The 20,660-nt window shown below is 42.3% G+C and overlaps 1 protein-coding gene across 2 annotated transcripts in view; it reads right to left on the bottom strand.

Annotated features, from left to right (window-relative positions):
- CCDC9B (coiled-coil domain containing 9B) overlaps positions 1–20,660 on the bottom strand; it is a 294,033-nt gene that overhangs the window by 78,805 nt on the left and 194,568 nt on the right. For both annotated transcript variants that reach the window (XM_030215177.1, XM_030215178.1), the window contains one exon: positions 8,836–8,897. In XM_030215177.1, the coding sequence (XP_030071037.1) occupies positions 8,836–8,897 (62 nt within the window). The remainder of the gene's footprint in view (positions 1–8,835; positions 8,898–20,660) is intronic.

Below are 20,660 nucleotides of genomic sequence, written 5' to 3'. Positions count from 1 at the left end.
GGCCTTAAAAATGGGTCGTGGCTGGGTCTTCCAGCACGACAATGACCCAAAACATACAGCCAAGGCAACAAAGGAGTGGCTCAGGAAGAAGCACATTAGGGTCATGGAGTGGCCTAGCCAGTCACCAGACCTTAATCCCATTGAAAACTTATGGAGGGAGCTGAAGATGCGAGTTGCCAAGCGACAGCCCAGAACTCTTAATGATTTAGAGATGATCTGCAAAGAGGAGTGGACCAAAATTCCTCCTGACATGTGTGCAAACCTCATCATCAACTACAGAAGACGTCTGACCGCTGTGCTTGCCAACAAGGGTTTTGCCACCAAGTATTAGGTCTTGTTTGCCAGAGGGATTAAATACTTATTTCCCTCTGCAGAATGCAAATAAATTCATATACTTTCCACAATGTGATTTTCCGGATTTAATTTGTGATGTGCTATCTCTCACTGTTACCAATAACCTACCCTTCAATTATGGGCTGCTCATGTCTTTGTCAGTGGGCAAACTTACAAAATCAGCAAGGGATCAAATACTTATTTCCCCCACTGTATATGAGAAGGACAAGATAAAACATTCAATAATGTCAATGTAATTAAAGTAACCAGGTTGAAGGAATTAATGTTGATTTGTTCGGTGCATTTTTGATGTCGTCTTTTGTGAAGGATTCTTATTATAAGTCTCTTTGAACAAGTTTGTCTTCAATAATTTCCGGAAGGTTAGTAAATCGTTCGTTGTCTTTATGGCATTCGGTAGTGTGTTCCACAGCTGCGTGCAGAGGTAGGAAAAAGTAGACGCATATATTGATTTGTATTTAAGTCCTCTGCAGTTGGGGTAATGGAGGTTTAAGAAAGTTCGAGACAAACTTTTTGTATTTCTTTCTGGTAGATCTATGAGGTCTGACATATGACGGGGCCTCTCCATGTATGACTTTGAACCAGGGTGCAGATCTTGAATGTAATTCGATCTTTTAGTGGGAGCAAGTGTAATTTTTCTCCGAGGGGTTTGGTGCTTTCATATTTTGCTTTTCCAAATACGAGTCTAGCTGCAGTGTTTTGGGACGTCTGGAGTCTCTCAATAGTTTGTGCTTTGCATCTGGCATAGATGGAATTACAATAGTCCAGATGGCTTAATGCCAGTGTGTGCACCAAAGTGCGGAATACCTCCCTTGGGAAGAAAGGTGTGAAAGTCACATCCAGGATAGTTGGGTTAAGGCAGTTTCAGTTTGAAATACAAGTCCCAGAAGGCATTGCAGGCAAGGGGCCAGGGGGTGAGATGAAGAACCCGGACTGGACTCCTAGCTGCAATCAGGGAAGACATGGTAGGTGCTGGCAGCCTACTGCTTAAAGGGGACTATTTGCCACACACTTAGAGGTGGCTTACATGTGCTTAAGATTAAAGGTGAATGCTGCTGTTGGAACCGTGTGTCAGGTCTACTAGAAATCTGCATGGAATAAAAGCCTTAAAATTGAAGTTGCTGGTGGACATTTGTTCCTTGATTGTACCGGGAGCACTCTCCCTGGTGACAAAGGTTTCACTCTTTTAAGTTTCCACATTGCATGGAACATCTTTTTTGTTACATTTTTCATGTGGCTATCTAGGGTAAGGTTTCAGTCAATTGTAACTCCTAAGAATTTCAGTGTATTCGCACAGGAAGATTGTCGTTTAGTGTTTTTATATTGGTGTAGTTCTACTGCAAAGAGAGGATAAGGCATTGGGTATTTTCTGCATTAAGCTTTAGTTGGAATGCATCCGCCCATGAGTTCATTATTTGGAAGCTTTGGTTGATTTTATTTGTGATTTCTGATAAGTCGTTTTTAAACGGAATATATATCGTAACATCATCAGCATAGATACAGTGGGGGAAATAAGTATTTGATCCCTTGCTGATTTTGTAAGTTTGCCCACTGACAAAGACATGAGCAGCCCATAATTGAAGGGTAGGTTATTGGTAACAGTGAGAGATAGCACATCACAAATTAAATCCGGAAAATCACATTGTGGAAAGTATATGAATTTATTTGCATTCTGCAGAGGGAAATAAGTATTTGATCCCTCTGGCAAACAAGACCTAATACTTGGTGGCAAAACCCTTGTTGGCAAGCACAGCGGTCAGACGTCTTCTGTAGTTGATGATGAGGTTTGCACACATGTCAGGAGGAATTTTGGTCCACTCCTCTTTGCAGATCATCTCTAAATCATTAAGAGTTCTGGGCTGTCGCTTGGCAACTCGCAGCTTCAGCTCCCTCCATAAGTTTTCAATGGGATTAAGGTCTGGTGACTGGCTAGGCCACTCCATGACCCTAATGTGCTTCTTCCTGAGCCACTCCTTTGTTGCCTTGGCTGTATGTTTTGGGTCGTGCTGGAAGACCCAGCCACGACCCATTTTTAAGGCCCTGGCGGAGGGAAGGAGGTTGTCACTCAGAATTGTACGGTACATGGCCCCATCCATTCTCCCATTGATGCGGTGAAGTAGTCCTGTGCCCTTAGCAGAGAAACACCCCCAAAACATAACATTTCCACCTCCATGCTTGACAGTGGGGACGGTGTTCTTTGGGTCATAGGCAGCATTTCTCTTCCTCCAAACACGGCGAGTTGAGTTCATGCCAAAGAGCTCAATTTTTGTCTCATCTGACCACAGCACCTTCTCCCAATCACTCTCGGCATCATCCAGGTGTTCACTGGCAAACTTCAGACGGGCCGTCACATGTGCCTTCCGGAGCAGGGGGACCTTGCGGGCACTGCAGGATTGCAATCCGTTATGTCGTAATGTGTTACCAATGGTTTTCGTGGTGACAGTGGTCCCAGCTGCCTTGAGATCATTGACAAGTTCCCCCCTTGTAGTTGTAGGCTGATTTCTAACCTTCCTCATGATCAAGGATACCCCACGAGGTGAGATTTTGCGTGGAGCCCCAGATCTTTGTCGATTGACAGTCATTTTGTACTTCTTCCATTTTCTTACTATGGCACCAACAGTTGTCTCCTTCTCGCCCAGCGTCTTACTGATGGTTTTGTAGCCCATTCCAGCCTTGTGCAGGTGTATGATCTTGTCCCTGACATCCTTAGACAGCTCCTTGCTCTTGGCCATTTTGTAGAGGTTAGAGTCTGACTGATTCACTGAGTCTGTGGACAGGTGTCTTTCATACAGGTGACCATTGCCGACAGTTGTCTGTCATGCAGGTAACGAGTTGATTTGGAGCATCTACCTGGTCTGTAGGGGCCAGATCTCTTACTGGTTGGTGGGGGATCAAATACTTATTTCCCTCTGCAGAATGCAAATAAATTCATATACTTTCCACAATGTGATTTTCCGGATTTAATTTGTGATGTGCTATCTCTCACTGTTACCAATAACCTACCCTTCAATTATGGGCTGCTCATGTCTTTGTCAGTGGGCAAACTTACAAAATCAGCAAGGGATCAAATACTTATTTCCCCCACTGTATATGGGTTTAGGGATTGATTGGATAATGACTTGACTAATGGTAGCATCATTAAATTAAACAGAATCGGTGAAAGCGGCGATCCCTGAGGCACTCCACATTCAGATCTCCATGGTTGTGATATAATCGATTTTGATATCCTTGGTATGTTCTTGCAGTTAGGAAGCTTCGAAGCCAATTCAATATGTTTCCTCCGATTCCGAAGTATTCTAGAATGTTTAGTAAAATATCATGGCTAACCATATCAAACGCGCTGGACATGTCAAATTGAAAGAGGAGAACATTATTGCCAGCTGCAATTATTTGTTTGAATTTGTTTAGGAGTGTTATACGTACTGTTTCGGTACTATGATTAGCTTGGAATCCAGATTGGGATGAATGTAGGACTGAGAAACTGTTCAGATAGTCGGTGAGTTGTTTAGTAACTAGACTTTCCATTATCTTAACTACAAGGGGGATGGATGCAACTGGGCGATAGTTGGTTGTCAAGCTTATTTTCGAAAGTGATCGCCAGCCATTTCCTGACACAATTGGGAGATGGCGGCGATCTCGCAAAAGCAGCGAAATCGGTATAATCGAAAGCGGCGTTTTTGACAGCATCACCACTTTCCCATCGCCTCGCCGGCAAAAGTTCAAGGGGGCGTGTTGGCGGCTTAGCGAAGGCGGGACATGGGCGTGGCTACCAGATGGCCGGCTTTCGCAGATAATGGAACAAAAAAAAGTGGCGTCATCAGTATTTCGCCGGGTTTACTTGGTCCTTTTATTTTCATGACCAAGCCTCAAAAAGGTGCCCCAACTGACCAGATGACTACTGGAGGAAATGGGGGATGACCTCCTCGTAGTCCCCCAGTGGTCACCAACCCCCTCCCACACTAAAAAAATTAAAATAAAAACCTTTTTTTACCAGCCAGTATGCCAGCCTCAAATGTCATACCCAGCTCCCAGACAGCAGTATGCAAGTCCATGGAGCAGTTTTTAATGGGTGCAGTGCACTTCAGGCAAGCAGATCCACATCCATCCTGTTACACTTGTAGTGCTAAGTGTTGAGCCCTCCAACCCCCCCCCCCCAAAACCTACTGTACCCACATGTAGGTGCCCCCCTTCACCCATAAGGGCTATGGTAATGGTGTACAGTTGTGGGGAGTGGGTTTGGGGGGGATTTGGGGGGCTCAGCATCCAAGTGAAGGGAGCTATGCACCTGGGAGGTTTTTTTGTATTTTAAAAAATTTTTAGAAGTGCCCCCTAGGGTGCCCAGTTGGTGTCCTGGCATGTGAGGGGGATCAGTGCACTAGAAATGCTGACTCCTCCCACGACCAAATGCCTTGGAGTTCGCCGGGTTTGAGATGGCCGGCATTTTTTCCATTATCGCTGAAAAACAAAACCGGCCATCTCAAACCCGGCAAACTCTGGCATTTGGGCGGGCTAAACCATATTATCAAAAGAAAAGATGGCCAGCCATCTTTTTCAATAATACGGTTCCGGCCAGCTGTAGCACTGCCGCCACAATAGATCGCCGGCGAACTATTTGGCCGGCGCCGTTTGATTATGCCCCTCTATATCATTTAATTTTTTCTTTAGGTCTTTGGGAATTGGTGTAAGTAGTATATTGCCTTTATCCTGAGGAAATAATCCATGTTGAAGCATGTAATTTAAATAGGTGAGATCTGTTATGAAACATTGACGAGCTGATTTTAATAACTGGGGCATGTGTCTAATTTGCAATGGGACTTGGTGAATTTGTTGATCATTTGGGTGATTATTAAGTATTAAGAATACTAGTGTAATCTGGTATCAGAAAGCCTAATATTTAGGTGGCTGCAATTACATCAGCAATAGAGATGATATAAGTTTAGTCATCAAAATGCAGGAGCTGCTCCCATAGCTTACACTATTTTTTAAGTTACAAATATAGATGGGCGTCCAGCACATGTTTTCCCCCTGCATATGCCTTCCTTGCATTTTCATGTGTGTAAATTAGGTGCGCAATTGCAGAAGAGTGCTTAAGCAGAATATTAGTGATTTTGCACCATTCATGCATTCCTGGGTACTTTTTCTAGTGGAATCAAAGACATATGCTCGACTTACTTCAAGACTGAACAGGCACAAACTAAATAGGAAATACAAGGCAATCTACAGGAGGGATGTGAATACTAGGGGACGTAATGTTCTTCTTGTGTTTCAATAAACACCTATTTTAATATTTTTGAATTGGGGTGTTGTATTAGCATATATTGGTTTAAACCTAAGAAGCCCTAAGACAGATCCTAAGAAATCAAAAACCATTTCAAGGGCAATTCTATAATAAAATGCTTACATTTACATGTGAATTACGGACTGAATTCTATAAATGGCACCCAAATTTGGGCACAGATAAAATATCACGAAATGCTATTCTATAAATGGCATTCAGAGTTGGGTGCTGATTATAAAATAGTATTTGTTGCTGGGATCTGCACCCAATGTTGGGCACGAGGTTATACATCAACTGAAACCTGGTGTGTAAGTTCTCATGCCTAAATTAGGCACAGATGGCCTTATTCTGTAACACTGTGCACAAGTTTCAGGAATGTCCCTGATCGTCCATGCCCCTCCTATAGACATGCCACCTTTTCTGATCCATGTATGGATTCCAGTGCCTAAAGATGCATGCATAAATTTAATTTAATGCCAGTTATCCCCGATAATTATCAGTGCCCAGTTATCAGTACTAATTGTCAAATTGCATGCGCACACAATTTTCAGCACTATATATAGAATTAGGGTGTATATGTACAAATGAACAGAATGTTATAACTGATGCACTTATGTGCACATGTATATGCATGAATGTCAGTATTTTGCACTCTCACAAAACACCTCTAAATTTACAATTTCTCAGCACCTTAGAATCCCTAATTACAACAAACAGTATTTGATTTCACTACATGCTAATTTGCATCTCTCTAATAAAAAGCCTTTAAAGAAAAATTGTGGTTCCCTTTAGCAATATTACCCTGAAGAAGGTAGGTGAAACGTGGACTGTGCTGGATGTAAGAGGAGATGTAAAAAGAAAAGAACGTCAGCTATTTTGAAGGAGTTAAGTTTTATTCATATTATCACTGTTAGTTTTTCCAAGATAAAAAAAATGTTGGTATTGTTTGATATGTTATATTTAGAAAGTTGATGCAATTATTAACATACACTTTTATTGTTAGATTTGGAATACCTACACTAAGCTCTATTGAGCTTCAAAGGATTTTTTTTGGGATATCATCATTTTTATCATCATCCTTGGTTCCAATTCTTTTTCCTTCTTTTGTACGGAGCAGCACAAAAATTAACTGTACATTGGACATTTCCTAATTGTCATTACCTGTCAAGAAATACTCTTCCTCTGAGCCCCAATTGCTGAAACAGTAATCTAGAATAGACCTGGGTGACTTCAGACTTTCATCATCATACTTGGCTGAATATGTTTAAGATTCACCTGTGTTAATATCACAATTTACTACTTCTGAACAGCGTGTGAAAAAATATGGAAGTTGTCCAGTCTTTACAAGGTCATTTTTGAGATCTAGCTCTGCTGCTGCCAAAGCACAAAGAAATAACTTTATAAGAGTACTGATTGTCTAAGAATTCAGCACATTCCTTTTACAGTAGTTATATTACAATGGAACCCAATGACAAAATATGCTAATAGAAATGCTGTACCAGTGGCTAGACGGAGGGCTATTTGAAAACTACCTCATTAATTGTGGGTAAAAGTGCATGAGTTGAGATGGCACAAGTACTTGAATACATCTAAAAGGGGCAAAAATGTGGGAGTCAGGGAAAGGAAATAGATGTGGGAATTAAATTTTGAATCTTCATGTGTGTTATGTTCTGTTCCATGCATATTACCATGTATGTATCACCATAACGCATTACCATTTGTAATTCTGTTACCCGGAAATGGCAACCGCCACTACGGCAAATGTAAGCCACACTGAGCCTGCAAATTGGTGGGAAAATGTGGGATACAAATGCTACAAATAAATAAATAAAATAAATGTGTACTTTACTATGGATACTTTGCATCACATTTCCCACAGGCTCGCATTTCAAAGTTTGCATGCAAGTCTGTGAGTGAGACATACACACAAACCTACAATTTCTTCCAGCTTATCTCAAAATTGCATCTGTATTCTTAAATCAATGCAACTTGACAGTATATACTTTAACTGCAAGTGAACAAATTTAAGGCTGTACCCAAACATGAAATGAAACAGTGAGAAGAATTTCTCAATTAACTCCAAATCCAGAACTGCAGCCACTTAAAAGTAGGCATTTCAAACCAAGAAAAAAAGAATATTTTAAGAATACTAGCAACCGTTTCCATGATATTAGAGAGTCTGATAGTTTATGGGGAAACAAATAAAGGGTATCTTATGAAACCATGCTAGCGGTCCCTGGTGCAGTAATGCCAACAATGCCCATTCACTTTGAATGGGCTTCATCGGCATTGTTGAGCTGCTTCATAAAAGGCCCTAAATGTGTTACCTTAACTCTTGTCATAAGCAGCAGTATTTGCACCAAGTGCTGTTTTAATGGTCATAAATATATTCATTGTGCTGTCCAAAAAAAAAAAAGCTGGTTTCTTTGCAGGTTGTGATATATTTTATTGGACCAACATAAAGATAACCCAAAGATGATGCTACAAGAAAGATCAAGAACACAGGTCAAAATGGCTTAACAATTTTGAAACCCCATGTACTATACCATACTTGAGCCAACAAAAGCATCAATCTAAAAAGAAACCAACTAATTGAGCATGAATCACAAATGTACAGATTATATGTACATAGTTTTGTGTGAGCAAACATTACTAACATACACATTTAGAGGCCATCACAAAACTATACGACACTAGAATTAGACTGCATCAACAAATTCAGAACTGCTTTCTGATATCTGAAATCTTGTGTTGTCAGATTTATATGTCCCACTAGTACATAGCAGCTGAAGCATATGCACCAAAAAGTACTGCTAAATATTAAGTTTATACAAGATGGGGATAAAAGCAAGATGCTGCCAATATTGACACATCATAAAAATGAATGCTGAACTGGCTATATCAAAAAAATCGCTACTGATTTCACTATACCAATAGCTCCCACACTATATCTATATTCCAGTTTAGTAACAGAAGAGCAGTGAAAACAATCTGCACACAGCCTAGTGAGATCAACAGGATTTCAATCTACATGTTCCTTCAGTAATGCCTCTAATATGCTTCCTGGCAAGTGCAAAAAGCACCGGCTAGATTTTGCCTATTGTTTCTTTAACTGAAGATAAACTGGATTCAGCTGTTTTCATGTCTGACAAGATCCAGGTTTTCACTTTTAATAAGCTCTCAAAAACCTTTGAGCACTTGCTGACCTCTCTTGCTGATTAGACCATCTGAGATTGGTTCACCTTCATTTGCAGATCGACCCTTGAACCTGCAGAGAAAACAGATTCAACTCAAATATATGCTGTAATACACGAATCAAATTGTAATTTTTGCAACTACAGAACCTTTAGTCTTTCAGCATAGGTACCTCCTTACCTATAATTATTCTCTGATCTGCAATACTATTCACAATGTATCTTTTGGTGCACTTCATGAAGCTTTTGACCATGCCCAGAAGTTTTTAAGCTAATGTCAGATATGTTGCTCTCCATTTGATTGAGTAACTTAGTCCAATTGTATAGTTAGTATATGGGGAGTACTATGTACAGCTCTGGAGATCTGACCTTCAAAGGGCTATAAATTGGATAGAATTGGTCCAGAGAATGGCTACTAAAATGGTCAGCGGTCTTCATCATAAAGCATATGAGGACAGAAAATTAACTAAATTTGTATACTTTGGAAGTTGAGAGAGAGGGGGAAGATATAGAGACACAACTAAAAACCTCTGTGGCATAAATGCACAGGGGACTTCTTGAGAAGAGGCTAACAAAGGCTATCTTCTAGGAATAAGAAAAAATATCAAAGCAAAGACACGCATTTATCACAATCAAATAAAGAGGAAGACAACCAAGCCTGGGATTGTTAAACTGAGTTGGCAAAGGATCCAATACAGAAGCAGAAAAGCTCAGTCATGAAATCATTTTATTTAAACTCTGTGAGGGATGATTAAATATGAATCGAGAGCTTGTATCACAGGAAAAAGAAACAGAAAGGACAGGAGAACCTGGAGGAGATAACAACAACAAAAAAAAAGGCGGCCTTTAGACTAAGAGGGGAGCTGATCAATGACCAAATGGGATTAGGATTACACCAGTAGAGACCACTGCAACTAACTATGAAGAAGCAGACAAAAAAAATATGGCAAACCCATCAGCAGTGAAAGGAAGGAGAGGAGGGTAGCATGAAGATTGAGGACTGATACAAGATAATTCAGAACAGTGCTATAGGGTTATTATATGAGTGATTGCTAAATTTAGAGAACGTATCTTTTTTAGCCCTGCAAACCTGTTTCTTATACACAGCAACAGATTTTCCAGAGATTGTTTTATGCCAATGACCTGCGACACTCAGCACTATGAGCTTGCTGTGTCAACAGTTGAAGGCCTGGACTGTGTGAATATGCTTAACGGAAATCCGATAAGAGGCCAAAGGAGTGATGACATGAGAAAAGATACGAAGGGAAGAGAAATCAACAGGAAACACCTAGGTATTCTCTGCCAAGATCAAAAGTTGGAAAGAAGAGTCCAACAGATGGCAATATACCATTAACAATTAAGGAATAGTCAAGATGAAAAAACAAATCCCAGTCAATGATTAACCTTATATGTGGCAGTCTGAACAAGTTGAAAAAAAAACCAAGTCTACCCCCAATCTAGCAATAAAACGAAGATACTTACCTGTAGCAGGTATTCTCCGAGGACAGCAGACTTCATATTCTTATGAGTGGGTAGATGCCGATTTATGCCAAAGTAAAAAAAAATCACTGTGCGAGTGACTTCCTGCTCACCACGAGAACGCAGTTTCCTCAGTTTAATTTTAAAGCAAAAACAAATAAAAATAAAATAATGAAACAGACAACTCCAAGGAGAGGTGGGCAGGATTGTGAGAATATGAAGCTTGCCGTCCTCGGAGAATACCTGCTACAGGTAAGTATCTTCACTTTCTCTGAAGACAAGCAGGCTTGCATATTCTTATGAGTGGGGAATCCCTAGCATCCAGGCTCACCGAAAACAACAAACGGCGTGGACATTACACAGATTAACCTGAAACTATATACAATTTGAATGGAACTGCAGCCTGGAACAGAATAAAACTGGGTTTAGGAAGGTGGAGTTGGATTCTAGACCCCAACAGATTCTGCAACACTGACTGCCCAAACCAACTGTCGCGTCGGGTATCCTGCTCAAGCACTAGTGAGATGTGAATGTGTGGACTGAAGACCACTTTACAAATTTCTTCAATGGAGGCTGACCTCAAGTGGGCTACCAAAGCAACCATGGCTCTGAAATTATGAGCAGTAACATGATCCTCCAAAGTCAGCCAAGCCTGGGCATAAGTGAAGGAAATACAATCTGTCAGCCAAATTGAGATGGTGCATTTCCCATGGCAACCCCCATCCCGTTGGGATCAAAAGAAACAAAAAGCCAGACTGACTGTCTCTGGGGCCTTCTCCGCTCCATGTAGTAGGCCAATGTTCTCTTGTAATCCCAGGTATGCAAGCTGCTTTCGCCAAGATGGGCATGAGGTCAGGGGAAAAAATGTTGGCAAGACAATCAACTGGTTCAGATGGAACTCCGACACCACCTTTTGCAGGGACTTAGGGTGAATGTGGACGACTACTCTGTTGTGATGAAACTTAGTATAAGGTGAATTCACCACTAAGGCTTGAAGCTCACTGACCCTACGAGCTGAAGTAACAGCCACCGACCTTCCAGATCAAGTACTACAGATGGCAAGAATTCAGTGGCTCAAAAGGAGCTTTCATCAGCTGGGTGAGATCCCATGACACTGGTGGAAGACAGGGGGCTTTAACAAAAGCAAACCTCTCATGAAGCGAACTAGAGGCTGTCCAGAGATAGGCTTACCTTCTATACGTTGATGATAAGCACTAAGGTGAATTCTTACAGAGTTGGTCTTGAGACCAGAATCAGATAGGTGTAGAAGGTACTCAAGCAGGGTCTGTGTAGGTCAAGTAAGAGGATCTAGGGCCTTACTCTCACACCAGTCAGCAAACCTCCTCCACTTAAAAGAATAACACCTCTTCATGGAATCTTTCCTGGAAGCTAGCAAGATCCGGGAGACATCCTCTGAAAGACCTAAGGAAGTGAATTTTAGGCTCTCAACATCCAAGCTGTGAGAGCCAGAGACTGGAGGTTCTGTGTGATGAAGGTCGGAAAACACTACAATCTTCACGGTTCTTTGGAGGATAATTTCAGAAGAAGAGGGAACCATATCTGCCAAATCCAGTAAGGCGTGATCAGAATCATGGTTCCATAGTCCTGAGTTTCCTACTAGAGGTATCGCAGGATAAGCATACAGGAGACCTGTGCCCCAAATGAGGAGGAAGGCGTCTGATGCTAGTCTGCTGTAGGCCTGAAGCCTGAACAGAACTGAGGGCCTCTGTGGTTGATCTGAGTGGCAAGAACATCCACCAAGGGGGTGCCCAACGCTCAGATCTTGCGGGCTATGTCCATGTGAAGAGACCACTCGTGTGGTTGAATTATCCTGCTCAGCCTGTCGGACAGGGTGCTGTTTACACCCGCCAGATAAGTGGCTTGAAGGAACATGTCATGCTGGCGAGTCCAATGCCATATCAGGACAGCCTCCTGACACAAAGGGCATGATCTAGTGCCCCCTGCAGGTTGATGTAATACATTGCAACCTGACTGCCTGTTTGAACAAGACTAATTTGATGGGACAGCCGATCTCTGAAAGTCTGTAGTATTCCAGACTGCTCGAAGCTCCAGGAGGTTGATCTGAAGATTTGTTTCCTGGGGGGACCAAGTTCCTTGAGTGTGAAGCCCAGCTACACGAGCTCCCCATCTCAGGAGAGAGGCATCCGTGGTCAGCATCTTTTGTGGCTGAGGAATTTGAAATGGAAGTCCCAGAGTCAAACTGGATCGAATTGTCCACTGCTGAAGAGAGCGAACAACTGGGGACAGGGATGACATCCTCCAGACTTCCCGTGGCTTGATACCACTGAGAAGCCAGGGTTCATTGAGCTGATCTCATGTGAAGACGTGCCATGGGTGTAACGTACACTGTGGAAGCCATGTGGCCCAGCAATCTCAACATCTGCAGAGAGGTGACCTGCCGAGAGGCTCGAAACTTGGGACACCAGAAAAACAAGATTGTCTGCTCTGGCTTCCAGAAGGTAGGCTCGAACCTTCTGCATGTTGAGTAGGGCTCCTATGAACTCCAATAGATGAGCAGGGTCATTGGAGCCGACTCTGTGGGTGCTTGAGCACCCCCAATACTGAAAAAATTCTTTGTATGTGTCCAGGGAGGGGTTATTTTCATTGGGCTTAGCACCCCCAATAATTTTGAAAAGTTGGCTCCTATGGGCAGGGTGTAGATGGGACTTGGGGTAGCTTAAAACGAACCCTAGTAGTTCCAGCACCCGAATAGTCATTTGCATGGACTCCAAAGCACTGTCCTCTGAGGTGCTCTTCAACAGTCAATCGCTGAGAAATGGGAACACATGGACTCCCAGTCTGCGTAGCGATGCTGCGACTACTGCTAAACACTTGGTGAAGACCCAGGGTGCTGACGCGAGGCCAAAAGGCAACACGCAGTACTAAAAATGACGTGTTTCCAGTTGAAACTGAAGATACTTCTGGGGGGCAGGAAGTATCGGGATATGAGTATATGCATCCTTTAAGTCTAGAGAGCCATAGCCAATTGTTTTTTTCTGAATCATTGGGAGAAGGGTGCACAGAAAAACCATCTTGAACTTTTCTTGGATTAGAAATGTATTCAGGGCCCTTAGGTCTGGGAAGGGATGCATCCCCCCCCCCCCCCAACACACTTTTCTGCACAAGGAAGTACCTGGAATAAAATGCCTGCCTTTTTTCCCCTGGTGAAACGGGTTCGACTGCATGGGCCTTCAGAAGGGCAGAGGGTTACTCTGCAAGTACCTCCCTGTGCTGAGAGCTGAATGAGCTCTCGGTGGGCAATTTAGGGGTTTGGAATGCCAATTGAGGGTGTATCCAAGATGGACTATTTGAAGAACCCACCGGTCGGTTATGAGAAGCCACCTTTGGTGAAAAAATTTCAACTCCCCCCCCCCCCCCCCCCCCCCCCGTCATCCACAATGGTCACTTTTATTGCAGCTATTCTCTGCTGGAGCCAGTCAAAAACTCATCCCTTGCTTTAACTGGGGAGCAGCAGGGGCCTTAGGCGCACGCTATTGACGAGAATGAGCTCGCTGGGGCTGAGCCTGAGCAGGCTAACAAGCCAAAGGAGTGTGACTACGCCTACAGCAGTAGTAGGGAGCACTCTTTGACTTGCAAAAAACCTCCTAGATGAGGAGGTGGATGCAGAAGGTGCCCAGCGGGAGAGAGAAGAGATAGTATCAGTGTGTTACTTGATCTGGTCTTCAAACTCCTCAACCTTCTCTCCGAAAATATTATCCCCCCCGGCAGTCAGCAGGGCTATGGTCGGGCCCAAGACACTACAGACACCAAGAATGGCTGTCCTTCCCAGAGATGGTCCGGTTGCATTGGGTCAACGCTTGAAATCACTGAGAGTCTTCATGGACATGGACGGAAAAATCTCACTGGCCAAATCAAACAACTCGGTGGTGATTGAAAACGGGGCGAAGACATGAGAAAAAGAAGGGAGTACCCGATCGGAGTCAGGGCCTAAAACCAGCCCTCGTCGAAAATAAAGAAAACTTAAAACACAGGCAAAATATATATATACATATCACTAAAAAAAGAAATAAGGCTTTTTTTAAACAAAGAAAACAAATCTCAATAAAACAAAAAAGGAAGGCTGAAGGCACTCAAAAAGCTGTAAGACCAGGTGCATGAAGACCGAGAAAATGCAGCTGCTCTTCATGCAGAAAAAAGAAACTAAGGGAACCGTGTTCTCGTGGCGGGTGGAAGGCACTCGCATGTGCACAGTTGAGTGCGGCTCACGGTTCACAAAGCTCTGACTTTTTACTTTGGCATAAATGCCGGACTGTGCGACGTGAATCGGCGTCTACCCACTTGTGAGAATATGCAAGTCTGCTTGTCCTTGGACAATACATGATCCCTGCTTTAAAATATAATGAACAGCCAAAATGTGCCAAAGCACCCGAATGCTCTTGGTGGTGGTAGTGACATGATTAGAATTGTTTATCCATAAGTTTGCTCTGTTCTTTTAACAAAAATTCTGGATAAGCATACTATGAATGCAAGAAAGCTTGTTGCAAAATATCGTTAGGATAACTCTTCCATAGTAATCGTTGGGACAATACTGTTGTTTGCTCTTTAAACATAATGTCTGAAGAGCAAATGCGCCATATACACAAAAAATTGGCTAATGGCAAGCACCTTGCATAGATGATACAGATGGACAGCTGTCAAATTTTAAGTATTAGTTCCAGTCAAGATTTTTGTGATATACTGTGGTTTCCAGGATTGGTGTTTTTTTTGTTAAACCTGCACTTCCGGAAAAGAAATGCCATCTTTATCACTTTGTATGGTAAAATGTAAATGACAATCTAGGGAATTTAACCAATGTACAAATTCCCCCAAAATATGTTCATCATGAGTCTAAATAAGGAATATGTCATCTATGAAATGAATCCATACTTTCTCATGAGAAAACCAAGGTGAAGAGTACAAACTTTTCTCGTCTAACTATGAAACAAAGTAGCCATGCTAGGGGGCCATGGCTGTACCCATGGCCACCCTGTATTTTTGGAGAAAAAAAATTATCAAAAGGAAAAATAATTCTGCTTTTAGCTAAATCTGAGTTACTTGATGTCCTCCTTGATGTTGATACACTACTGTGTCAACTATCTGCAGAGCAGCCTGTTGGGGAACATTAGAATATAATGCCTCGAAATCCATTGTAATTAAAATGTCCACAGATTCAATGTTTTGAAGTTAATAGATATTCCTTAAAAAAATGGGTAGTAACCTTGATGTAAGAGCTTTGCGGGGCTACTGTTAGTGATATGCAAATTATCCTTAAAATCGAGCGTGGTACCGGAAGATTGGAGGGTGGCCCATGTAACGCCCATTTTTAAAAAAGGTTCTAGGGGAGATCCGGGAAATTATAGACCGGTGAGTCTTACGTCGGTGCCGGGGAAAATGGTAAAGGCTATTATCAAAAACAAAATTACAAAGCACATTACTGAGACGAAGTCAGCATGGCTTTTGTGTGGGGAAATCTTGCCTGACCAATTTACTTCAATTCTTTGAAGGAGTAAACAAACATGTGGACAAAGGGGAGCCGGTTGATATTGTGTATCTGGATTTTCAGAAAGCGTCTGACAAGGTACCTCATGAAAGGCTACAGAGGAAATTGGAGGGTCATGGGATAGGAGGAAATGTCCTATTGTGGATTAAAAACTGGTTGCAAGATAGGAAACAGAGAGTGGGGTTAAATGGGCAGTATTCACAATGGAGAAAGGTAGTTAGTGGGGTTCCTCAGGGGTCTGTGCTAGGACTGCTGCTTTTTAATATATTTATAAACGATTTAGAGATGGGAGTAACTAGCGCGGTAATTAAATTTGCTGATGACACAAAGTTATTCAAAGACGTTAACTCGAGACAGGATTGTGAAAAATTACAGAAGGACCTTACGAAACTGGGAAACTAAATGGCAGATGACGTTTAATGTGAGCAAGTGCAAGGTGATGCATGTGGGAAAAAAGAACCCGAATTATAGCTACGTCATGCAAGGTTCCACGTTAAGTTACGGACCAAGAAAGGGATCTGGAGGTAGTCGTCGATAATACACTGAAACTTTCTGCTCAGTTTGCTGCTGCGGCTAGGAAAGCGAATAGAATGTTGGGTATTATTAGGAAAGGTATGGAAAACAGGTGCGAGGATGTTATAAAGCCGTTGTATCGCTCCATGGTGCGAGTATTGTGTTCAATTCTGGTCGCCGAATCTCAAGAAAGATATAGTAGAATTGGAAAAGGTGCAGCGAAGGGCGACTAAAATGATAGTGGAGATGGGACGACTTCCCTATGAAGAAAGACTAAGGAGGCTAGGGCTTTTCTGCTTGGAGAAGAGACGGCTGAGGGGAGACATGATAGAGATATAAAAAATAATGAGTGGAGTGGAACAGGTGGATGTGAAGCATCTGTTCACGCTTTCCAAAAATACTAGGACTAAGGGGGGGCATGTGATGAAACTACACTGTAGTAAATTTAAAACAAATCGGAGAAAATATTTCTTCACCCAACGCATAATTAAACTCTGGAATTCATTGCCGGAGAACGTGAAGGCGGTTAGCTTAGCAGAGTTTAAAAAGGGGTTAGACGGTTTCCATAAACCACTACTAAATGGACTTGGGAAAAATCCACAATTCCAGGAATAACATGTATAGAATGTTTGTACGTTTGGGAAGCTCGCCAGGTGCCCTTGGCCTGGATTGGCCGTTGTCGTGGACAGGATGCTGGGCTCGATGGATCCTTGGTCTTTTCCCAGTGTGACATTACTTATGTACTTACTTATGTACTTATGCACTTGCTTGAGATACATGTGGCTTCAAAAAGTAGTCTACAAATTTGGACGCTGGCTCTAATATGGTCCCTCTCAAGGAAACTATTGGGTATCTTGGGGGCTGATCCATGGATTTATGTATTTTTGGTACTATATAAAATACTGGAATGTGTGGTTCAGCCAGAACCAAAAACTTGGCTTCAGCTTTAGATATAACTCCTTGGGTACAGGCTTGGATGTCTATGGTAAGAAGGGTAGATTTCAAAGTAGAAGTGGGATCCGAAGACAAAGGAACATAAAAGTCTCTATTTAGATGTTTCCACACCTCCATAGTTTACTGATCCCTATGTAGAACCACAGTGGATCCCTCCTTCATCTGCTGGTTTTATGACTAAGGATCATACTTTAATTGATGAATCGCCTGCCACTCCTAATGGGTCATATTCAACTTTTTCAAATTTGGAGTGGATTGCATCCTGGATATGTCAAGCAACACCAGCTGTAGAAATGTGAAGATAATAGGGTCCATCGGACCCAGGGGTATCCACTTAGAGGGTGCCCTAAAAATAGAGTGTTCATTACTAATGGAACAATTGGAAAAATACAGATGTACTTGAAGCGTCTTCACTAACTTTGCAATATCTTGGTGGGCAGTAAAAGGATCATGATTATTAAAAGGAACAAAGGAAAGACATTTGTTAAGTACAAACAATTGTGTCTGTGATACTTCTACACTAGAGATATTAATAGCTAATATGCCTTTGGACTCTTGGAGCAAGTCTCTGGATGAGTCCATTCTTGGCTGTATCTTTGGCCTGCTCTTTGGGCTTGCCGTCTGTTTCCTCCTCGATCTCCATGTGGGGGATTTGGACCTACTCTGTGTATTCTCTCTGCTACTGCCTTTACCTGAACTGCTATCACTCTCAGGTTAAACACTTGAAATTTCCTTCCCATCATCCTTTGCCTTTCTATTTATTCAAGAGTAGATGGTACCTTTAGAATAAACTTCTGAGCCTCTGTGGAACTTCTTAATCTTATTCTATTTCATTTTAACACAAAACTGTTCCAAATTCTGCTGTCTTTCTGTTAGCTGCTCTTGAAATTGTGCGAACATAGAGAAATCAGTTTGTAATTTTGTTTATAAACTTCCTCTGATCAACCAGTTCGTTCTTCAGTAACTTCTTGATTCGTATCCACTATAATTAACAGGAGAGTGAAGCAGGTAGCACAGGTAGTAATGTGTAACCGGAAGATTGGAGGGTGGCCAATGTTAATGCAGATTTTTTTAAAAAGGTTCCAGAGGGGATCTGGGAAATTATAAACCGGTGGGCCAGATGTCGGTACCGGGCAAAATGGTAGAGACTATTAAAAAGAACAAAATTACAGAGCATATTCAAAAGCATGGATTAATGGGACAAAGCCAACATGGATTTAGTGAAGTGAAATCTTGACTCACCAATCTATTACATTTCTTTGAAGGAGTAAACAAACACGTGGATAAAGGTGAGACAGTCAATATTTTCTATCTGGATTTTTAAAAGGCATTTGACAAAGTACCTCATGAAAGACTCCAGAGGAAACTGGAGAACCATGGGGATAGGAGGTACTGTTCTATTGTGGATTAAAAACCTGTTTAAAAAGATAGAAAACAGAGAGTAGGGTTAAATGGTCAGTATTCTCAATGGAGAATGGTAGATAGTGGAATTTGTGGCCGGAGAACATGGTAAAGGTGGTTAGCTTAGCAGGGTTTAAATGGCTTCTTAAAGGAAACGTCCATAGACCATTGTTAAATTGACTTGTGGAAAATCCACTGCTTATTTCTGGGATAAGCAGCATAGAATGTATTTTCTGGGATCTTGCCAGGTATTTGTGACCTGGATTGGCCACTGTTGGAAACAGGATGCTGGGCTTGATGGACATTTGGTCTGTCCCAGTGTGGCAATACTTATGTACTTAAGTAGGGGCCAGGTGCTTCCCTAACTTGTTTTTCCTGTTGCCACTATCTCTTCCAGTGTGCAGTACAAATCCACAGAGCACCAGGCAGGTTGAACAGCTGATGTGAGCTGTGAACCACATGTGCAGGAGGAGTACAAGCAATAGTAAAGGGCAGGATAGAGAAGCATTAGGTCCACTGCACCACCAATTGCACTCTTCTGTTGTTACTTCTCTGTGCACTGAAAAAATTGGTGGCTGTAGCTATGCTATACTGACATCAGTATTTAATGTAGGCAACTAGTACTGGCAGTTTGTTTTGTATTCCTTACATGAGCAGCCTGTAAAGTACACGGAAACAATAATAGTGTTGTCCTCAAGTGTGAGAGCCTAATGATCAGAACTAATAGGAGACATTAATAAACATTAAATGTGACCCTCCTCATTTACCTCATTTGATTACTATACAACCTTGTACTTGTTATCAACCTACTGGGCAAACGCCTCTGACGGTACTATGTAAGCCACATTGAGCCTGCAAATAGGTGGGAAAATGTGGGGTACAAATGCAACAAATAAAACATTCACCTAGAAAACTCTGACGACAATAAAACCAAAGTAGTGAAGAATTTCCTGGCCTCCTGGACGTTTAGAGTCCAGAAGCTGAATCGTTCCATAACAAGGGCCACCTACTGGACCTTTTTGATCATAGACTAATGAATATCAGGAACATCTATATATCCGACAGCAACTGGACACCCACCCCACAACTGATGGAATACCTGTCACGTCATGATGTAGTACACCATTCTCAATCTGGATTTAGACCACAATACAGTACAGAAACAGTTCTCATATCGTTTGTGAATGAGGTCAGAAGAGAAATCAGTACAGGAAGGTGATAGTACTACAAATTTGACTTGTTGAGTGCAATTGACGTAGTCGACCACAACACACTAATATATATTCTACACCATATTGAACTTGGAGCAGTACTACAGTGGCTAAGCGGATTCCTCAAACTCAGATCTTACAAAGCCAAGTTCTTAAAAACCCTATCACTGACATGGTCCCCAGTGTGTGGAGTACCCCAGAGATCACCGCTATCCCCAATCTTATTTAACGTCCTGATGGCACCTTTGAGGAGAAAGCTGGAAACAAAGGGATTTAAATCATACATATACACGGGCGATGTAAAGCGAGGTTACTAACCTGTAGCGGGTATTCTCAGAGGACAGCAGGCTGATTGTTCTCATGATTGGGTGACGTCCACGGCAGCCGCAGGATCGGAAGATCTTCCTAGCAACAGAAGTTTGCTAGCTCTCGCGTGATCCACGTGCATCGCGCATGCGTGACCATCTTCCCGCCCGAAAGCGAGCGTGCTCGCCAGTCCAGTAAATAGCAAAAACAAGGGAAGACACAACTCCAAAGGGGAGGCGGGCGGGTTGGTGAGAACAATCAGCCTGCTGTCCTCGGAAAATACCCGCTACAGATTAGTAACCTCGCTTTCTCCAAGGACAAGCAGGCTGCTTGTTCTCACGATTGGGGTATCCCTAGCCCCCAGGCTCACTCAAAACAACAAACAGTGGTCAACTGGACCTCACAACGGTGAGGACATAACTGAGATTGACCGAAACAGAACCAACTGAGAG

The sequence above is a fragment of the Microcaecilia unicolor genome, chromosome 9 (assembly GCF_901765095.1).
Source record: "Microcaecilia unicolor chromosome 9, aMicUni1.1, whole genome shotgun sequence".
In the NCBI taxonomy this organism is placed as follows: Eukaryota; Metazoa; Chordata; class Amphibia; order Gymnophiona; family Siphonopidae; genus Microcaecilia; species Microcaecilia unicolor.
This window is presented reverse-complemented; position numbering and strand designations above follow the sequence as displayed.